The sequence below is a fragment of the Macaca thibetana genome, chromosome 20 (genome assembly GCF_024542745.1).
Source record: "Macaca thibetana thibetana isolate TM-01 chromosome 20, ASM2454274v1, whole genome shotgun sequence".
Classification (NCBI taxonomy): domain Eukaryota; kingdom Metazoa; phylum Chordata; class Mammalia; order Primates; family Cercopithecidae; genus Macaca; species Macaca thibetana.
Window position 1 is genome coordinate 28,128,486 of NC_065597.1, and position 20,887 is coordinate 28,149,372.

At 52.9% G+C, this 20,887-nt stretch overlaps 2 protein-coding genes across 2 annotated transcripts in view; both read right to left on the reverse strand.

Moving 5' to 3' along the window:
- MEAK7 (MTOR associated protein, eak-7 homolog) overlaps positions 1–20,586 on the reverse strand; it is a 672,801-nt gene extending 652,215 nt beyond the window's left edge. The window contains exon 1 of the mRNA XM_050773720.1: positions 20,583–20,586. The gene's annotated coding sequence lies outside the window, so the exon portion shown is untranslated. The remainder of the gene's footprint in view (positions 1–20,582) is intronic.
- On the reverse strand, positions 20–16,655 carry CIBAR2 (CBY1 interacting BAR domain containing 2). Its single transcript, XM_050773806.1, has 9 exons — positions 16,486–16,655; positions 13,892–14,126; positions 11,701–11,769; positions 11,518–11,619; positions 11,340–11,345; positions 9,012–9,116; positions 5,893–6,006; positions 1,752–1,853; positions 20–314 (listed from the first exon to the last, which is right to left on the reverse strand). Exons 1-9 carry the CDS (start codon positions 16,503–16,505, stop codon positions 177–179), a joined length of 891 nt encoding a protein of 296 aa, XP_050629763.1. The 5' UTR covers positions 16,506–16,655; the 3' UTR covers positions 20–176.
- Positions 20,587–20,887: the final 301 nt, after the last annotated feature.

Genomic DNA, 20,887 nt, shown 5'->3' on the forward strand with positions numbered 1-20,887 from the left:
GAGAGTCACAGGGCATTTATTGAACACCTACTATGTGCCAGGCACAGCGATCCCCCAGAGCAACCTGTGAGGTGAGTGATATTGGCCCTATTGTACAGATGAGGAAACTGAGGCTCAGGGGACATGTGGCTTGCCTAAGGGCACACAGCAGAGCCCACCTGAGGATCCCAGGCCAGCTAAGTTCTTCTGACTGTTGTGGGCAGTTCTCTAGCATTGGGTCTCTGCCTCAGGGCCCTGAGATCCTCCACGGGGGCCTCCTCCATGGAGTCGTCCTCACTCTCCTCCCCTTCTTTTCCTGGGCTCCGTATCGTGCTCTGAGCAAATAATAGTAATAATAAAACGACAGCAACATCAGTAATAATAATGGCAGCAACAAGTCTCGAGTGTTCGTTGTGCAACAGGCTGGGTTTTCCGTGCTTCGTATGGATCTGCTCATCTGATACTCAGCGCAGCCCCACACAGAGGTCACTGTTCTGAGCCACTCTGCAGGCGAGGACTCCAAGGCACAGAGAGGCCAGGAGACTTCCCCGAGGTCCCACCGCCAGGAGCAGTGGGCTTGGACCAAGAAATAGCATAAAGAAAACCAACCAAAACTTCAGGAAACACTGGGCACACTTACAGAAGTGCAAAATGCTCTGGGAAGTCTCAGCAATAGAATTGAACAAGTAGAAGAAGGAAATTCAGAGCTTGAAGACAAGGTCTTCGAATTAACCCAATCCAACAAAGACAAAGAAAAAAGAATAAGAAAATATGGACAAAGCCTCCAGGCAGTCTGGGATTATTTTAAACAGCTTGGGATTGCACTTACCCTACCATCGTTAGAGAGAATGTCCTGGAAGCATGAGATACCCACCCTGCCCACACACACAGTGAGCTGACTGCCCCCTCAACCCCTAGTCATGGAGACTAAACCTGCCATGATTGGCATGAGGATGTTCAGGGTCTTCATTTGCCCTATACAGCTGGACCTGCAGAGTTCCCTGCAGAAATACAAGTGCTCCTGACGGCAGGCCTTCCTGGGGCTGTAAGGTAACGTGTAATGTATACACCTAATCACTTCCCTAACCTCTGAGGAATCCTGGATTCTGGAAACCGTGGGCCCGTGGGCTGGGATGGAGGTGTGGACCTGTCTGGGGGGCCTCTGTTTCTCCAGTGGCAACACCTTAGAGTGCCTCCAGGGAGTGCTCAGGACTCGTGGCAGCCACGGCAGGGACTGTGTGAGCTGCTACACTGCGTGTTGTGGCTTCATTGATTCTTTTTTTTTTTTTTTTGAGACAGAGTCTCACTCTATCACCTGGGCTAGAGTGCAATAGTACGATCTCGGCTCTCTGCAACCTCTGCCTCATGGGTTCAAGTGATTCTCCTGCCTCAGTCTCCCAAGTAGCTGGGATTACAGGCATACGCCATCAAGCCCAGTTAATTTTTGTATTTTTTTTTTTTAGTAGAGATGGGGTTTCACGATGTTGGCCAGGCTGGTCTCAAACTCCTGACCTCAAGTGATCTGCCCGCCTCGGCCTCCTAAAGTGCTGGGATTACAGGCATGAGTCCCTGCACCTGCCTTTGTTCTACTTCAAGGCAAAGTCCTGGTCAGACCCCAGGCAGCCCTCCACGCTCCCACCACCCCTGCCTCCTCAGCCTCTCATTTCAAATTTGAGTTCTCAGCCACCCTCCTCTGATCCCTGGGATTACTACCACAGGACCTCCCACGCCATGTATGTCATTTTAGGTGTAACCCCCACCCACACACTCACCTGGCTGGCGAGAGACTGAAGAACAGATGGAGAGGGGTTGGTGTTGGCAAGCGGCTGAGTATTGTAATGCCCATAAACTCCTTGCATCTTGGCTCTAAAATCCTGCCGGGGAGAGACCAGGGTGGACTGGATCCAATGGGAAAACACAGCATGTCAGGGGAGTGGGATGGAAAGACGGTGGGATAAGAAGACCCGAGACAGCTAACGCCCATGGAACTCCACAGTCCTCTCCAGGAGCTTCCTGTTTCTTATTCCACATAATCTACAGCAGCCCTGTGAGTGGGCATTATCACCCCGTTTTACAGATGGGAGAGGCCCAGAGAGGCCAGGTAACATGACCATCGTCACACAGGAAAACAGCTGGATTCGAGATCCCCTTTGCCCCTAAAAAGAATATTGTTAAGTGAGTGAATGCGAGAGAAGCCCCTCCGACCTGCATCAAACCTCTCGTGGTAGTTTTAAGGCTTATTGGTAACTCAGATGATCTGATGCTTCTCCCATCAGGAGCTGGAATCAAATTCCTCTCCCTTTGAATACAGGCAGCCTCAGAGATTCACTTCTAACAAATAGAATATGGCAAGGACACACTGGGTTACTGCTGAGGTTAGGTCATAAAAGGTGATCGAGTGCTGGACGTGGTGGCTCACGCCTGTAATCCCGGCACTTTGGGAGGCCGAGGCAGGTGGATCACGAGGTCAGGAGATCAAGACCATCTTGGCTAACACAGTGAAACTCCATCTTTACTAAAAATACAAACAATTAGCTGGACATGGTGGCAGGCGCCTGTAGTCCCAGCTAGTCGGGAGGCTGAGGCAGGAGAATGGCTTGAAACCGGGAGGTGGAGACTGCAGTGAACCGAGATTGCGCCACTGCACTCCAGCTTGGGTGACAGAGCGAGACTCCATCTCAAAAAAAAAAAAAAAGGCCAGGCGCGATGGCTCAAGCCTGTAATCCCAGCACTTTGGGAGGCTGAGATGGGTGGATCACAAGGTCAGGAGATTGAAACCATCCTGGTTAACATGGTGAAACCCCGTCTCTACTAAAAAATACAAAAAACTAGCCGGGCGAAGTGGCGGGCGCCTGTAGTCCTAGCTACTTGGGAGGCTGAGGCAGGAGAATGGCGTAAACCCAGGAGGCGGAGCTTGCAGTGAGCTGAGATCCGGCCGCTGCACTCCAGCCTGGGCGACAGAGACAGACTCCGTCTCAAAAAAAAAAAAAAAAAAGTGATCGAGTTTCCACTCGTGTCTCAGGACACTCCCTCTTGGAACCAGCTGCTGTGAGGAAGCCCAGGCCCCATGGAAAAGCTGTGGGCAGGCACTGTGGCCGCAGATCCTGAGGGAGACCCAGGGAGGGCAGGCTTTGTGGGATGTGGCTCACGCAGTTGCCCAGAGCTCCACGCCCAGAAGGACCTTGTGCTTGGCTTAGCGCTCTGATGCTGCTGTCCTGAAGATCTTAGTAATTGTTGAAGGAAGGGCCCCACATTTTCATTTTGCAGTGGGCCCTGCAAATCACATGGCCTGTCCTGTGCTCAGATGACAGGCACCTTCTGCTAGACGTGAGGGAGGAAAGCTAAGAAAAGACAGCCCCAGCCCCTGACCAACGGCAACCACATGAAGGCCCCACCTGAGAACTGCCCAGGTAAGCCCCATCAACCCCCAGAACCACAGATGAGAATCATGAGAAGTGATTGTTGCTTTACAATACTAGACTTACAGAAGGATGTCACAGATAATGCAAACAGCTCATTCTAGATTATAACTGATCAGATGGGGATAAATAGCACTTCTTTCTATTTCAAAACTACACCAAGCATCAGCCAGGAAATGTTTTTTGTTGTTGTTAATCCATTCACGGTTTTTCTTTTTTTTTCTTTTTTTTGAGATGGAGTCTCGCGCTGTTGCCCAGGCTGTAGTGCAGTGGCATGATCTCAGCTCATTGCAATCTCCACCTCCCGGGTCCAAGCGATTCTCCTGCCTCAGCCTCCTGAGTAACTGAGATTGCAGGTGCCCACCACCATGCCCAGCTAATTTTGTATTTTAGTAGATGTTGTGGGAAGTCAGGAACTCCAAAGAGAGGGACCGGCTGAAGCCATGGCAGAGGAACATAAATTGTTAAGATTTCATAGACATCTATCAGTTCCCAAAATTAATACTTTTATAATTTCTTACACCTGTCTTTACTGCGATCCCGGAACATAAATTGTGAAGATTTTATGGACATTTATCAGTTCCCAAAATTAATACTCTTAAAATTTCTTGGCCGGGCGCGGTGGCTCAAGCCTGTAATCCCAGCACTTTGGGAGGCCGAGATGGGCGGATCACAAGGTCAGGAGATCGAGACCATCCTGGCTAACACGGTGAAACCCCGTCTCTACTAAAAAAATACAAAAAACTAGCCGGGCGAGGTGGCGGGCGCCTGTAGTCCCAGCTACTCAGGAGGCTGAGGCAGGAGACTGGCATAAACCCAGGAGGCGGAGCTTGCAGTGAGCTGAGATCCGGCCACTGCACTCCAGCCTGGGCGACAGAGCGAGACTCTGTCTCAAAAAAAAAAAAAAATTTCTTATGCCTGTCTTTACTTTAATCTCTTAATCCTGTTATCTTCATAAACTGAGAATGTATGTCACCTCAGTACCACGATTGTACAAATTGATTGTAAAACACGTGTGTTTGAACAATGTGAAATCAGCGCACCTTGAAAATGAACAGAATAACAGCGATTTTAGGGAACCAGGGAAGACAACCAAAGGTCTGACTGCCTGCGGGGTCGGGCAGAATAGAGCCATATTTTCCTTCTTACAGAGAGCCTGCCTATACATGGACGTGTGAGTAGGAGAGATATCACTGAATTCTTTTCCCAGCAAGGAATATTAATAATTAATACCCTGGGGAAGGAATGCATTCCTGGGGGGAGGTCTATAAACGGCCACTCTGGGAGTGTCTGTATTATGCAATCAAGATAAGGACTGAAATATGCCCTGGTCTCCTGCAGTACCCTCAGGCTTATTAGGGTGGGGAAAAGATCCTACCCTGGTAAATTTGAGGTCAGACTGGTTCTCTGCTCTCAAACCCTGTTTTCTGTTGTTTAAGATGTTTATCAAGACAATACATGCACAGCCGAACATAGACCCTCATCAGTAATTCTAATTTTGCTCTTTGCCTTGTGATCTTTGCTTTGCCCTTTGCCTTGTGATCTTTACTGCCCTTTAAAGCATGTGATCTTTATGACCTACTCCCTGTTCATACACCCCCTCCCCTTGTAAAGTCCTTAATAAAAACCTGCTGGTTTTGTGGCTCAGGGGACATCATGGACCTACCAATATGTGATGTCACCCCTGGAGGCCCAGCCGTAAAATTCCTCTCTTTGTACTCTTTCTCTTTATTTCTCAGACAGGCCAACACTTAGGGAAAATAGAAAGGACCTATGTTGAAATACTGGGGGCTGGTTCCCCCAATAAGTAGAGACAGGGTTTCACCACATTGGCCAGCCTGGCCCTGAACTCCTGACCTCAGGTGATCTGCCTGCCTCAGCCTCCCAAAGTGCTGGGATTACAGGCGTGAACTACCATGCCCCACTGATCCATTTGTTTTTAAACACCCCAACGATGATGAATATGTTGATATTCCAAACAGTGTTACGAAAAATTGTCCTGTTTGGCACTCAGGTGCAGATATTGACAATGCTTCATCAGAATGAGTCTTCAAAGTTAGAAAAGTTATGAAATGTGGCCAGGCACAGTGGCTCACACCTGTAATCCCAACACTTTGGGAGGCCGAGGCGGGTGGATCACAAGGTCAGGAGATCAAGACCATCCTGGCTAACATGGTGAAACCCTGTCTCCCCTAAAAATACAAAAAATTAGCCAGGTGTGGTGGTGGGCGCCTATAGTCCCAGCGACTCAGGAGGCTGAGGCAGGAGAATGGCGTGAACCTGGGAGGCACAGCTTGCAGTGAGCCAAGATTGTCCCATTGCACTCCAGCCTGGGCGACAGAGCGAGACTCCATCTCAAAAAGAAAAAAAGAAAAAAAAAAACCAAAAACACAGTTGTGAAACGTTACCAACAAAAACTGCTTCTATCAATACAGAACCAAAGTGACACTCTGCCCCACTCCACCAAATAGGAAATGGTGTGTCTGTGACCCACCTGTAGATCCCTCTCCAGGTCATACTTCTCCAGGGTCTGGAAGGCACTAGAATACACCTCCAACGCTTTGGCATGGAAAACCATCTCAATAGTCACAAAATTAGAAAAAAATGTCTGTGGGGAGAGAAACCCAAAGAATCAAAGAATGTAAGCATCACGGTGAGAAAGAGAGCCCAGGGTAGCCTGGGATGTAGGCAGATGGGATGGGGGTGAGGGGAGCTGTCCGTGTGGGGACAGGTCCTAGGTGGGAAGTTTCGACATGTTATTTTAAATTTAATTTTCTTTGAGAATGAACACATTTGCATGCTTCAAAAATCAAAACTATTGGTCAGGCACAGTGGCTCATGCCTGTAATCTCAGTAACTTGGGAGGTGGAGTCAGGAGGATCACTTGAGCCCAGGAGTTCAAGACCAGCCTGGGCAACATGGCAGAACCCTGTCTCTACTAAGTACATATGTAAGTAAGTAAATAAGTAAATAAATAAATATAAACCATGCCAAAGTGTCAATTGAGGAGACTTGCTCTACATCCTCCATCCTGTTCCCTTTTTCATTTTCCCTCCACCTCCTGAGATCACGTTCAGAAGTTTTTGTGTGTTCCCCCCTTGTTTCCTTAGATAAGCCAATATTCTTCTCTTGTCCCTTTTTCACTCTCTTCTGAGCTTGCTTTTTCCCCTGCTAACAATTGGTCCTGGAGATCTTTTCACAGGAGGCTTTTTTTTTTTTTTTTTTTTTTTTGAGATGGAGCCTCTCTCTGTTGCCCAGGCTGGAGTGCAGTGGTGTGATCTCGGCTCACTACAATCCCTGCCTCCCAGGTTCAAGCGATTCTCCTGCCTCAGCCTCCTGAGTAGCTGGGATTACAGATGTGTGCCACCACACCCAGCTAATTTTTGTATTTTTAGTAGAGATGGGCTTTCACCATGTTGACCAGGCTGGTCTCGAACTCCTCATGATCCACAGAAGGGCTCCACTTTCATGAATGAGATTAGTGCCCTTGTAAAAAAGACTGGAGGGAGCTTTTCTGCCCCTTCTGCCACATGCGGATGCGTAGAAGGCACCAGCCGTGGGGAACAGGCCCTCCTTGGATGCTGAATCTGCTGGATCCTCGGTCTTGGACTCCCCAGGCTCCAACACGGTGAGAAAGAAACTTCTGTTGTTTATAAATCACCCAGCTTAAAGTGTTGTGTTGGCGCAGGCTGGATGGGCTAAGACAGGTGGTGATGATTAGCTCAAGTTCTTGTTTTATCTCTTTTGAAATGTGAAGGGCTTTCAAGGCATGGTTTGGATTCACATTTCTTACAAATTTAATCCCAGAACTTGAAAGCATGCCCACTTTTAAACTGTGCTTCTGTTGGCCCCTGACCTGCAGAACCGTGTGTTCCATGCTCCCTGGTGCCGTCCACCCAGCCCCAAACACATCAGGTGCTGAATAATGTCTGCCGACAGTTTCAGGTCCTCCTTGCCACGTAGACAGCGTGAGCACTAATCACTGACACTTCATTCCCTTGTGCATGCGTTCATGTAGGCGTTCACTCATTCATTCATTCCACAAGCATTTACTGAATACCCACTAGGTACCAGGCCTTGGACCCTGGTGGCTGGGACTGGCAGGGGGCCTGTCCTGTGGCACCGACATGCAGTGTGTTACACAGCGACCTCACAGGCTTCTCTGCTCCACAATGTGATGAATGTGATGGACGGCACACAGCACATCACCGGCCACACGAGCCGTCCATCTCCTCCCACCCCAACGGTGTCAACTCCGTCAGCTCAGGGACCTTGTTTGTTGGGCATGAGGTCCCCAGCATCAGGCACAGCACCTGGCACATAGCAGGTGTGCATTCCACACTTGTTAAAGTAACGCGTGAATTGAATACACAATTAACCATTGCAACTGGGATGGCAGCCCTGCGGAAGCAGAGTAGGGTGTATAAACAAGGGGCCTGACCAGTCTGGGGTCTGGGTGACTTTCCCCAAAGAATGAGGTTGAAGCCAAAGGAGGAGGAGGCACCAACTGGATGCAGATCAAGGCACAGCCCTGCAAAGGCCTCGGGTAGGAGTGGGCTCTGTGCACTGGAGCTTGGAGTGTCACGGGCAGGATGAGGCCGCAGGGCTGGGTCAGGGCTTCAGGAGCCTTGAAGGGATTTTGGTTCCAGTCCTTAGAACGAGAGGAGCCACCAGAGGGTGCTCAGCCCAGGGATGATGAATTGGACCTGACTTTTAAGAGATCCCTGGGGTAGGCGCGATGGGTCACACCTGTAATCCCAGCACTTTAGGAGGTCAAGGCAGGTGGATCACTTGAGGTCAGGGATTCGAGACCAGCCTGGCCAACATGGTGAGACCAACCCCCTCCATCCCTACTAAAAATACAAAAATTAGCCGGGCGTGGTGGTACACGCCTGTAATCCCAGCTGCTCGGGAGGCTGAGGCAGGAGAATCACTTGAACCCGGGAGGCAGAGGTTGCAGTAAGTGGAAATCGTACCACTGCACTCCGGCCTGGGCAACCAAGTGAGACTCCATCTAAAAAAACAAAAAAAATCCCCAGGCGGCATGTACCTTTGGAGAATGGACTAGAGTGGGCTCGAGAGCTGGGGAAGGGATCTCTGTGATCAGCCAGTCCCACCTCTCTGAGCTCCTCTTGTAAGAGCTGGGGCTCTGGGCCCAGGGCTCTGTGGCACTGGGGTGGGGATCTGGGTGGCAGGAGGAAGGCACCCACACCCAGCTGCTGGGCCTAAATGTGGCTTGTTCAGGGAGGGGGTTTGGAGCTGTGAGGAGAAAAAGAGGTTACAGCAATCTGTGTGGAGAGAAAGTGGAGAGTGTGTGTGGAGGGAGACAAACTCTTCCTGGCTAGGAGCTGGACCTAGGGCCACCCAGTGGCTTCCAGCTGCACTGGGACAGCTGCCTTGAGCACCAGCCTCTGATGCCCTGTGGCCAGGATTAACTGTGCCGCGAGCCTGTGTGAGCACAAGCTCACTCACACTTGCCCATGCTCACACATGTACACAGACCCGCACACACACACTCATACTGATGCATGCACATAGACACATGCACACATGTGTGTGCACACACACACCAGGCAGCCCAGGGCGCCTCCCATCCCGGCCAACCACCTTCACCTGCAGGTCCTTCAGCTTCTGCCTCTGGAAGGCATCCACTGTCTCCTCCAGCTGGAGGGTGGTGCGGCTGGAGTCCATGGCGGCCCTCTGCACTCTGGTCTCCGCCTGGCCCCAGGGACACAAGGGGTAGAAAGTGTCATGGGGGTGCTTCTGGCCCTTAGACACCTTTCTGAATCACTCTGTCTCTAAACCCTTCTCTCAGGTCAGCTCTCCTGCCTCAAGGGACATCTCTTGCTAATTTGGTCATCAAAGGAATGGCTGAGTAGGACCCCAGCTGAAGGAGCAGTCACTGGAGTGAGACACACCTGCTTGCTAGCTGTGTGACCTTAGGCAAGTCACTTACCCTCTCTGAGCCTCAATTTCCTTGCTTGTAAACAGAGGACAGTAATGAGACTTGCTTAGCAGGGCTGTTGTAAAACTTAAACAGTGGCACCTGCTGAACCCTTATGACAGGTGCTCCACGTTCATTGATAATTAACTTCTGCACGAGAAACACGTTTAGTTAATTAACTCCTTTGTTCTTTTGATCAACATCTATAGACGCCTACTCCACGCCAAGCCCAGACATGAAGAAGCTAGCTTTTAGAGTTGAACACCTTGGAGGTGCATTTGAAATTTGCAACTTAACTGCCTGCATGACCTTGGGCAAGTCACTTTTTTCAGCTTCAAATTCCTCTTTAAAATGGGGACTTAATGCCACCTTCATGTTTGTGAAATGCCCGAGAAGAGACAGCTGGGGGCTCGCATCTAAGAAGCCCCCAGGACAGAAGGGAAAGCTGTTGTCACTCAAATGGGTTGCAGAGACGGTGGGTGACCCAGGCAGGAGCCAGGATAGAACCCGGAGGTGCTTGGGCAGGGCTGTGGCCCCCATTCGTGTAGGTCAGGACTCCCCACACTTGGCACTAGTGTCCGGGACACTGTGGGAGGTTTAGCAGCATCCCTGGCCTCTCCCCACTGGATGCCAGGTGGTAGGTGGGATAACGGCCCCCAAAGATGGCTACATCCTAATCCCTGGCACCTGCTAATACGCCCCTTCCAAGGCAAAAGGGAGTTAGGGTAGCAGGTGGAATGAAGTTTGCTAATCAGCCATCCTTGCCATGGGAGAATATCCTGGATTATCCACTACACCCAGTGCAATCACAAGAGTCCTTACAGGCAGAAGAGGGAGGCAGGCAGGAGAGTCAGAGGAGAGACGTGACTACAGAGGGAAGGTGCAAGCTGCCAGCTTGAAGACGGGGGAGGGGCCACAAGCCAAAGGATGTGTGTGGCCTCTGGAAGCTGGAAAAGGCGAGGGCACAGACTCTGCTTGGAACTTCCAGAAGGAACCCAGCCCTTTCCACACCTTGATTTAGCCCAGTGGGCCCACGATGGACCTCTAACCTCCTGAACGGTGAGTCTGTGGCCATTTTTCACCACAGTGGGACAAACTTAACACGTTCTAGCAGAGCTCTCCAATCGTGAGCCAGAAACATCCCCGGATAGTGAAATGCCCCCAGGTGAGGACCGCTGACTTGGCTCCATTAAGGGACACTCTTTGTGGCTGGGCCTGTGATCCCAGCACTTTGGAAGGCTGAGGCAGGTGGATCGCCTGAGGTCAGGAGTTCAAGACCAGTCTGGTCAACATGGCAAAACCCCGTCTCTACTAAAAATATAAAAATTAGCTGGGCACAGTGGTGGGCGCCTGTAATCCCAGCTACTGGGGAGGCTGAGGGGGGAGAATTGCTTGAACCCTGGAGGCGGAGGTTGTAGTGAGCCGAGACTCTGCCACTTGCACTCCAGCCTGGGCAACAGCACGAGACTCTGTCTCTCAAAAAGAAGTGGGGGCACTCTGGATGAGGTCACACAGTCACAAATCAGTTACACATACAGCGGAGGTGACTAACCCTCCTCCAGCTCTCACCCTACCTCCCGTCCCCTGCATCTTTCCCACGGGGCAGGACAGCGCGACAGAGAGCGTGCGGGCTCCCCTCCACCTGCTGTGCCCCATGAGCTCTCGTAATTGCGTCTCTGTGAGCCCTGGTTTCCTCCTGCAGACAATGGGGATGAGGCTAGTAGTGCGCACCTGATATGAGCATTAAACAAGTAACTGGCGGGGAAGCCGTGGCCCGTGGAGGGAGTGACTTGTTGGATGGTGTCCATGATGGGACAGAGCCCAGGTCTCCAGACTCCCAGAGCCCCTTTTTACCGGTAGCTTTGGCTTTCCCATCCTGAGCACAAGGTCCTGCACACACCTGCTTCTGCCCAGGTAAAGCCTACCTGGCCGTTTTGTGAGGTCGTATATTTCCTACATGTGATTCTGCCTGCCCCAGACAGACATGTGACACTCACCTGGGACTGAAAAACATGTGTTAAGGAACCGAGTTAAGCCCAGGCAGCCCCGTCGGGGTGGTCCGCCCGCTTCCCAGTCCCTGCCCAGCGGGCCCAGGCAAAGAAAACCCCAGAGGACATCAGTGTGAGTGGACACCCTGGCCCAGCAGCCCCAGGCCCCATTTCCAGGGAAGGATGCGATCATTTGCCGATCCCAGGGTGACTTCTGCCTCAGTTTCTCCAGCTTTTCCAGTTGTTTGATCTCACGATTTTGGACACGTTTGAATTTCTTGATCTCAGCCTGCAGAAAAGGAGCAGGCTGTTTCCTGGGATCCCACAGGGCAAGACGGGTCGCCACCCACGCCAACGTGCCCCCGCTCACCCGCGTCTGCTTGATCTGTGCCCCGTAGAGCTTCAGGGGGTTGACCACCTTGGTTTCCAGCCTCTCGACCTGGGGGAGCGGGGACACAAGGGGATCTGAGTGAAGGGCACAGGGTGCTGCCTGCCTCCAGCCTGGGCATATAAAGTGCAGCCTGCACCAAGGAGCCGCGTGTCCAGAGCTGTGTGGGGGGAGGGGGAGCGCGAGGTGCCCTCCCTTTTCCCAGTGTATTGGAGGCACCGAGCCTGGGCTCAGGGCCCGGCTCTGCCTCCCGAGGGCTCCAGCAAAGAATTCGATCTCTCGAAGCCTCATTTCTTCACCTGTCAAATGAGGTCATGGGTGCACCCACCAGGGTTTCAGGACAGTAGGAAGATGGTGCCTGGCCCAGAACTCAGGGAGTGTCATTACTGGGGAGGCCAGGACAGGCCCCTGGTGTGTGCTCAGTCCCTCTACACGACAGCCCTGGCCCCGTCTCCCAACTGCCACACAGGGTGGCGATGACAAACCCACTTTGCAGATGAGAAAATTGAGCCTGGCTTTGGGGACAAGACTTTTATTGAGGTCACAGCAGGGCTGGGCATGGTGGCTCATGCCTGTAATCCCAGCACTTTGGGAGGCCGAGGCGGGCAGATCACCTGAGGTCAGGAGCTCAAGACCAGCCTGGCCAACATGGTGAAACCCCATCTCTACTAAAAATACAAAAAAGTAGCTGGGCGTGGTGGTGCACGCCTGTAGTCCCAGCTACTTGGGAGGCTGAGGCAGGAGAATCGCTTGAACCTGCAAGGCCGGAGGTTTCAGTGAGCCGAGATCACGGCACTTCACTCCAGCCTGGGCAATAGAGTGAGACTCCATCTCAAAAAACAAAAAACAACAAAAAACTAAAGCAGCCTCTTGCCCGTTTTACAATCGGGAATGTTTTTGTGAGGGCCAGGAGCCATCTCTGTGAACACGTAAACATCAAGGAAGACGGCGCCCTGCCTCCTGGTGTCCTGGTCTTCCTCCAACCTCTTTGGGAATTTAGCGTAGACGCCTGGCTCCGAGCTCTGCCACCTGCTTGTCACAGAGCTGTGAGAAGTTTTATTTTTCCTTTGGTTAAAGGTAATTAACTAGGCCAGGCATGGTGGCTCACATGTGTAATCCCAGCACTTTGGGAGGCCGAAGTGAGAGGTTGGCTTGAACCCAGGAGTTCAAGACCAGCCTGAGCCGCATGGCAAAACCCTGCCTCTTAAAAAATGTTTTAAATAAAATAAAGATAATCAGCTAGCACAGGTGGCCACCCCATTACCAGGTGAAATTAGGATGTATTGGTGAGAAATGGGGTTGTCAAGGCCTCTTACTGGGGGATTATCGTCATCTGTCTTGAGAACATGGGCACCGAGGGCTGTGTCTGCCTGCCTGGAGAAGACGGTGCCTTTTCCGTCTGCACAATCTTTCTTGGATTGCCCATGACATGCGTTGCCATCTGATTTAAATCTTTGTTTTTTGGTATTTTTGTAAGTCAAAGTCTCGCACTGTCTCCCAGGCTGGAGTGCAGAGGCACAATCATGGCTCCAGCCTCGACCTTCCAGGCTCAAATGATCCTCCTATCTCAGCCTTCTGAGTAGCTGGGACCACAGGTGCTCATTTTTTTATTTTTATTTTTTAAGAGATGGGGTCTTGCTATGTTGCCCAGGCTGATCTTGAACTCCTGGGCTCAGGCAATCTGTCCACCTAGGCCTCCCAGAGTGCTGGGATTACAGGTGTGAGCCGCTGCACCTGGCCCTTTTTGATTCTTTTCTACAATTCATGGTGAGGATTTTTCTGGGCTGGCAGGAATTTCTATTTTTAATTATTTCCTAAACACCCTGCAGCCTCCTTGCCCCTGACTCCCCACCAGGATTTCTGTTCCTTCTCGAGGCCCTCATAGGCCCTGGATGTGTCTCATTCAGGGGTTCATGGAGCCCCCAGGGCTGGCTTCCTGGGTTTCCATGCTTTGTTGGCCGTTCATCCGACTCAGCAAAGCCTCCTGGGCTCTCAGTCCTGCAGGCAGAGGCGTGACCCTGGAAAGGGTGTCAATGTCCACGCTTGGTGGATGTCTCTGGGGACACACCCATTGGCTGTGGCCACAGCAGGGCTCCTGCAGCCCTCAGGCCTGACCTTGGCATTGGAGCCCGGGTGCCCCTCAGCATCCCAGACCCAGGCCGGCAGCACTCACCTGGGCCTGCCGGTAATCCTGCACTTTGGCCAGGTCCTCGGCGAAGCCCCTCATGGTGGCCCGCAGCTCGGGGTTCTCGGAGTTGGCAAAGTCGATGAGCTGCTTGACCAGCTGGTCTGCCTTGTTCCGCAGCCGGGCCGTCTTGCGCGTGTAGGCGGCCAGCAGTGAGCAGAACTGCCCGAAGTACTTCTCGGTGTTGGCCACGGTATTGTCCATCCCCCTCACCTGGCTGTCCCTGCGGAGGAGGGGACCTAAGCAGCCATTCTGGGCAGTGATGCAGGGCCCCAGGCATGCCAGGAGCAGACAATGGTTATGAAAATAGGAGCTGCTAGCCAGGCGCAGTGGCTCACGCCTGTAATCCCAGCACTTTGGGAGGCAGAAGTGGGCGGATCACGCAGTAAGGAGATCAAGACCATCCTGGCTAACACGGTGAAACCCCGTCTCTACTAAAAATAAAAAATTAAAAAAAAAAAATTAGCCAGGCGTGGTCGCGGGCACCTGTAGTACCAGCTACTTGGGAGGCTAAGGCAGGAGAATGGCATGAACCCAGGAGGCAGAGCTTGCAGTGAGCTGAGATCTCGCCACTGCACTCCGGCCTGGGTGACAGAATGAGTCTCCGTCTCAAAAAAAAAAAAATAGGAGCTGCCATCAGCCGGCCTCCGGTGTGGCACACACATGCCACAGGCTGTCACTCAAGGTGGCAGTATCAGGGCTGTTGAGGCTGATGAGGGGGATCTGCCTGGGCGGGTCAGTAGTGGGCAGGAATATAAACGTGGGTTTGGCTGCAAAGCTGGCTTTTTTCCTCCCTGGGATGCTAAAGGTGCTTTATCTTCCTGGAAGGGTTACTCTACGCCACAATCCCTGGCTGCAGACGCCTCTTCCCTCTGAAATTCCCCTGTGCTGTCTTTCCCTGTAGGCTGTCAAAATTCTTTTTTTTTTTTGAGACAGAGTCTTGCTGTCTCACCCAGGCTGGAGTGCAGTGGTATGATCTTGGCTCACTGCAACCTCTGCCTTCCGGGTTCAAGTAATTCTCCTGCCTCAGCCTCCCGAGTAGCTGGGATTATAGGCACCCACGACCATGCCTGGCTAATTTTTGTATTTTTAGTAGAGACAGGGTTTCACCATGTTGGCCAGGCTGGTCTCAAACTCCTGACCTCAGGTGATTCTCCTGCCTTGGCCTCCCAAAGTGCTGGGATGACAGGCATGAGCCACCACACCCGGCCCTGACTCACCTTTAAATGCTCCCGGTCCGGCACCTCCCCACAGCAGGTGCACAATGACTGACCTGCCGCATTCAGGCTTCTAAGACAGCCACGGACGCCCAGCCTCTGCCTCCCTCCTGGGCTTCCTCACGCCTTCTCCTTCCCCTCATCCCCAGCGTGTCACTATCCCTGCCTCTCTCCCTCTGACCAAAGTCCCCCGTGCAATCCTTTCATCAAATCCCTGATGCGAGAAACGCCCTGAGGAGCAGCCCTCTGTCCAGACAGACCCTAACTCTCTCGCCACCCTCGCCGCAAAACACTCCACGTGCATTGCCCTGTAAGCAAGGCGCTGCTGGTATCACCATATGAAAATGGAGTGAACTGAGGCCCAGAGAGGTGAAGCATCTTGCTACAGGTCACACAGCCAGACACAGCCTCTGTTCTTGCAGGTAGGATCCTCAGAGCGCCATGATTCAGCAGCACAGGGGACAGAAGTCAGACACTGGGGCTCCTAGGCCCCCACCCCAGGCGTGTGCACCAGAATCCCTGGGAGTGTGCCTGAGAAGCTGTGTTTTCAAAACACATCAGGGCCAGGCACGGTGGCTCACGCCTGTCATCCCAGCTCTTTGGGAGGCCGTGGGGTGCAGTTTGCCTGAGCTCAGGAGTTCAAGACCACCCTCGGCAACGTGGTGAAACCCCATCTCTACTAAAATACAAAAACTTAGCCGGGTGTGGTAGCACGCCTGTGGTCCCAGCTACTTGGGAGGCTGAGGCATGAGAATCGCTTGAGCCCAGTGGGTGGAGGTTGCAGTGAGCCAAGATTGAGACTGCACCACTGCACTCCAGCTTAGGCTACAGAGTGAGACTCCATCTCAAAAAAATAAAAATAAAAGATAAAAGCACATCGGGTGCTTGAGAGGTTGCCTGGAATTCAAACCTCAGAGGAACCAGGCATGGAAATGAACGGGGCAGGGCAGGCAGGTTGTGAGAGCAGGGATGGCGTGGGCTGGGGCGGCGTGGCCGGGGCGGCGTGGGCCGGGGCGGCGAGGGCTGGGCCTCCAGGGAAGGGGGAGGCCTGGTTGGGGTTGAGGTGGGATGGGGGTTTTCCAGGTGGAGGTGAGAAAGGAAAGGGGATGAATTTGGCTACCCCAGCTCCACAGGCAGTGATTCTGGAGAAGCAGAAGGAGGCCAGATTCTGGAAGCTTCTGTAGTTCCAAGCCCTGTCTTCCCTGAGCTGGATGGAGGCGGAGGCGGCGTGGGAGGGAGGGCTCCCCTTACCCCCCACCCCCACCCCAAGCAGCAGGTCCTGCTGCCCTCATCTTTCTTGGTGCACCGGGCCTCAAAACCCCACTTCCACCTCCCTCGCAGCCAGGCTGGCGCCGGCCCACTCACCTGGAGAAGACGATGTTCATTGTGACCAGAGCTTTGAGTGTCCTAGTGCTGGGGAATAAGGACAGGGCCCCAGGGGTCCTGCAGGCCTGGGAGGAGCTGGGCAGGGCTGGGTGCAGCTGTGTGGCCTGGGCTCCAGGGACGCTGCCACCCGGTTGCCAGGCGACAGGGCCGCCCACAGCAGGCCCTAGGAGGAGCTGGTTGCCCGGGCAATGCCTCCCTGAGGCTAGCCTCCCCAGCCTCGCATTGGCTCAGGGGCTACTGAGAGAAGAGGGCATCCCACAGAGGCCCACACTCTCCCTTTGAAGATGGAGGCTCTTGTGGAACTGGGCTAGTGCTTGGGGCTCCCCAGAAGGTAGCAGGGAGAGATTTAGGGGGCTTAGGCCTGCGCACAGCCACGTGTGTGGGTCCTGCCCGCTGGGTTCCTCCCTCCCTTCAGGGAGGCTGCGTGCCCCAAGCCCGCCACTGGCCTTCCCGGGGTCTAGGCTCAGGTGGGGGGTGCAGATGCACAGGGTAAACTTGAGGCTCCCCAGGGTGGGGCAAGGAACCAGCTCAAAGGAGTGGCTTTCATGTTTTTATCGGAATTGCATTGTTTTTTCCCTTACTATAAAAGCACTATAGGGCTGGGCGCGGTGGCTCACGCCTGTAATCCCAGCACTTTGGGAGGCTGAGGTGGGCGGATCACAAGGTCAGGAGATCGAGACCACAGTGAAACCCCGTCTCTACTAAAAATACAAAAAATTGGCCGGGCGCGGTGGCTCACGCCTGTAATCCCAGCACTTTGGGAGGCCGAGGCGGGCGGATCCAAGGTCAGGAGATCGAGACCACGGTGAAACCCCGTCTCTACTAAAAATACAAAAAAAATTAGCCGGGCGCGGTTGTGGGCGCCTGTAGTCCCAGCTACTCGGGAGGCTGAGGCAGGAGAATGGCGTGAACCCGGGAGGCGGAGCTTGCAGTGAGCCGAGATCGCGCCACTGCACTCCAGCCTGGGCGACAGAGCCAGACTCCATCTCCAAAAAAAAAAAAAAAAAAATACAAAAAATTAGCCAGGCACGGTGGTGGGCACCTATGGTCCCAGCTACTCTGGAGGCTGAGGCAGGAGAATGGCGTGAACCCGAGAGGTGAATCTTGCAGTGAGCTGACGTCACGCCACTACACTCCAGCCTGGGCAACACAGCGAGACTCTGTCTCAGAAAAAAAAAAGCACTATCTGCTCAGTTAGTAAAGTAAGACAATTAAGATACCAGAGAAAGAAAATATAAACGCACATGTCAAATTGACTAGCTCAAGTCCAATACATTCTACTAATTGTATGATTACTGTATCTCAATGTATAGACACTTTACCTTCAGGAAAGAAACATAAACATCACAACAGTAAGGAACGAGGGTGGGAGGTGGGCGAAGGAAGCGGCCCAGGCCTTGCTCTGCTGTTCTGTTACTTTGTATGTTTGGAGGTTTTCATTATGGAAATGGAAAGGGTTTTTGTTGTTGTTGTTGTTGTTGTTTTTAAACATATATAAAAGCAAGGACTTTAGGGTCAGCTAAACACAGGTTCAAATCCCAGACCCCGCTCTGCTGTGTGACCTTGGGCAAGTCTCCTGACCTCTCTGGGCTTCAGTCCCCTCCCCTGCAGAATGGGATCATGACAGTACTTAATTAGAAGAAGTAAGTCCCTGACATGGGGGTGAAGGGACAGACACAGAGGCTGGGGCCAGGACCCAGAACTCATTGAAATTCCCAGTGCGCAGGTCCAGGCTGATGGCGGCTTCCCTCTCTGACCCATCCCCAGGTGCCCACGGGGCTGTGCCGGCTGACTGGCCCCTCCTCACGCTTCTCCAGTGATCTCATCATCACACTTTCTCCAATAGTCCTTTGCAGATGCCCTGCCCTGCGTTCCCCAGAGGCCCTGAACAATGCGTGGACCACCCAAGCTCTGTCCCTGCTGGGTCCCCATTCTCTGTCTGGGGCATGAACCCCTCCAACCTCCCGTGGGACGTCTCTAAGTAGCCCCCTGGGGTTCCATGGTCAGCGTGGTTCCTTCCTTTCTGTGCCAGGCTGTGGGGTGGGGGGGTCCCGTGTCCCCTTTGTGCCATGCAGCCATCACTGGGCCCCAGTCAAGTCACTCTCCTGCTCTCTGCTTCCTTCACTCTTGGGGGCTGTGCTGGGTGGAACAGTGTCCCCCCAAATGTATGTCTTCCTGGGGACCTCAGAGTGTGGCCTTATTTGGAAACAGGGTCGTTGCAGATGTGATCAGCTGGGTCACACCGGAGGAAGGTGGGCCCCGATCCCACCACTGGAGTCCTCATGAGAAGAGGAGATGGAAGCACACCCAAGGGAGATGGGCATGAGGCCAAGGGGCAGGGACAGGAGTGGCACAGTGTGAGCCAGGAGCACAGAGAGGTGCCAGGGGGCTGGAGAGAGCCCTGGAGCCTCCGGAGGGAGTACAGCCTCCCTAGAACCTTGATTTCGGCCTCTGGCCCCAGAACTGCAAGAGAAGAAGCTTCTGTCATTTTAAGCCCCCAGTTTGGAGTAATTTTGCTATGGGGGCCACCAGGACACTCACACAGGGTCCAAAGAGAGCAAACCGTCCCATGGTCTACCCCACAGGGTCTCTCCGGAGCACCTTGACCCCACCCCTCCTCCTCCAACACGCTCCACCCCGTCGCCTCCCCCCATATCCATCTCACATGAACGCTCTGCTCTGCTGGAATTGTGGGTGTCTGTCCTAAGGGCTGTGGTTTTGTTTGTTTGCTTGCTTGTTTTTTGAGACGGAGTTTTGCTCCTGTCGCCCAGGCTGGAGTGCAATGGCAAGATCTCAGCTCATTGCAACCTCTGCCTCCAAGGTTCAAGCGATTCTCCTGCCTCAGCCTCCCAAGCAGCTGGGATTAAAGGTGCCTACCACCATGCCCAGCTAAATTTTGTATTTTTAGTAGAGAAGGGGTTTCAGCATGTTGTCCAGGCGGTCTCAAACTCCTGATCTCAGGTGATCCACCCGCCTCGGCCTCCCAGTGCTGGGATTATAGGCAGGAGCCACTGCACCCGGCCCCTTTAAGGGGTGTGTCTTAACTTCCCAACTGAACAGCCAGGTCCTGGAGGGAGTTTTGGATTATCCCCTTGGTGAATTAACTCCTTCATGCGCCAGCCTCCTGGAGGGTCTTCTTTGTGTCATGTGAGCCAATCCCTTAAGTAAATACCTTTCCAATTGGTTCTGTGTCTTTGCAGACCCCAGCTCTTCTAGGACAGGAGAGACCACAAAAGCCATGTCAGGTGTCTGCCCTCCAGTTGGCCTGGTCTGCGCTACTGCCAATGGCCACGGGAGGGCAGCAGAGACCCATCTGGTGGAAAATTCCTTGCCGCAGAGGTCAAGTGGGCTGGGCGGTCCCCCGGGAAACCAGAGAAGACGCTCAATTGAGAAAAGGCCACCTTAACACAGGGTAGGAGAGAGAGAGGAGGGTCAGAGAAGAAGGGCAAAGGTCTCAATTCGCCATCCTGGAAACTTTAAGCACTTTTTAAAAATGAAGGCTAGGCCGGGCGCGGTGGCTCAAGCCTGTAATCCCAGCACTTTGGGAGGCCGAGACGGGCGGAGCACGAGGTCAGGAGATCGAGACCATCCTGGCTAATATGGTGAAACCCCGTCTCTACTAAAAATACAAAAAACTAGCCGGGCGAGGTGGTGGGCGCCTGTAGTCCCAGCTACTCCGGAGGCTGAGGCAGGAGAATGGTGTAAACTCGGGAGGCGGAGCTTGCAGTGAGCTGAGATCCGGCCACTGCACTCCAGCCTGGGCGACATAGCGAGACTCCGTCTCAAAAAAAAATAATAATAATAAAAATAAAAATAAAAATGAAGGCTGGCTATGGTGACTCACACCTGTAATCCCAGCACTTTGGGAGGCCGAGGTGGGTGGATCACTTGAGGTCAGGAGTTCGAGACCAGCCTGGACAACATAGTGAGATCCCCGTCTCTACTAAAAAGAAAGAAGAAAAGAAAAAGAAAACCACTGCCTGGTTGGACAACACAGAGACATCTAGTGGCCAAAGAAAGAAAAGTTGAGAAATGGGGGCTGGGGCGAAGTTGGGGGATGCATGAATCCCTGTGTACCCCCATTTAGATCCCATGGGCCCACCTCCCACCCCCTCTCTCCTATAAATGTTTTTGTATTTGTCTTGTTTTCGTGTTTGAGACAGGATCTCCCTCTGTTGCATAGTCTGAAGTACAGCAGCACCATCTCAGTTCATTGCAACTTCCACCTCCCGGATTCAAGTGACTCTCCTGCTACTGCTCTGCTCCTACCCAGCCTCCTGAGTGGCTGGGGTTACAGGCACGCGCCACCACAGCCCACCTAATTTTTGTATTTTTAGTAGAGACAGGATTTCACCATTTGGGTCAGGCTGGTCTGGAACTC

What these genes read in the sequence shown, in the direction of transcription:
- CIBAR2 (XM_050773806.1), bottom strand. Translation starts at nt 16,505, where the DNA reads ATGAACATCGTCTTCTCCAG. An exon ending in CACAGATCAAGCAGACGCGG is followed by an intron (nt 11,620 to 11,700) that starts GTGAGCGGGGGC and finishes CCTTTTCTGCAG; the next exon opens with GCTGAGATCAAGAAATTCAA. An exon ending in AGAAGCTGAAGGACCTGCAG is followed by an intron (nt 6,007 to 9,011) that starts GTGAAGGTGGTT and finishes CTCTCCCCACAG; the next exon opens with ACATTTTTTTCTAATTTTGT.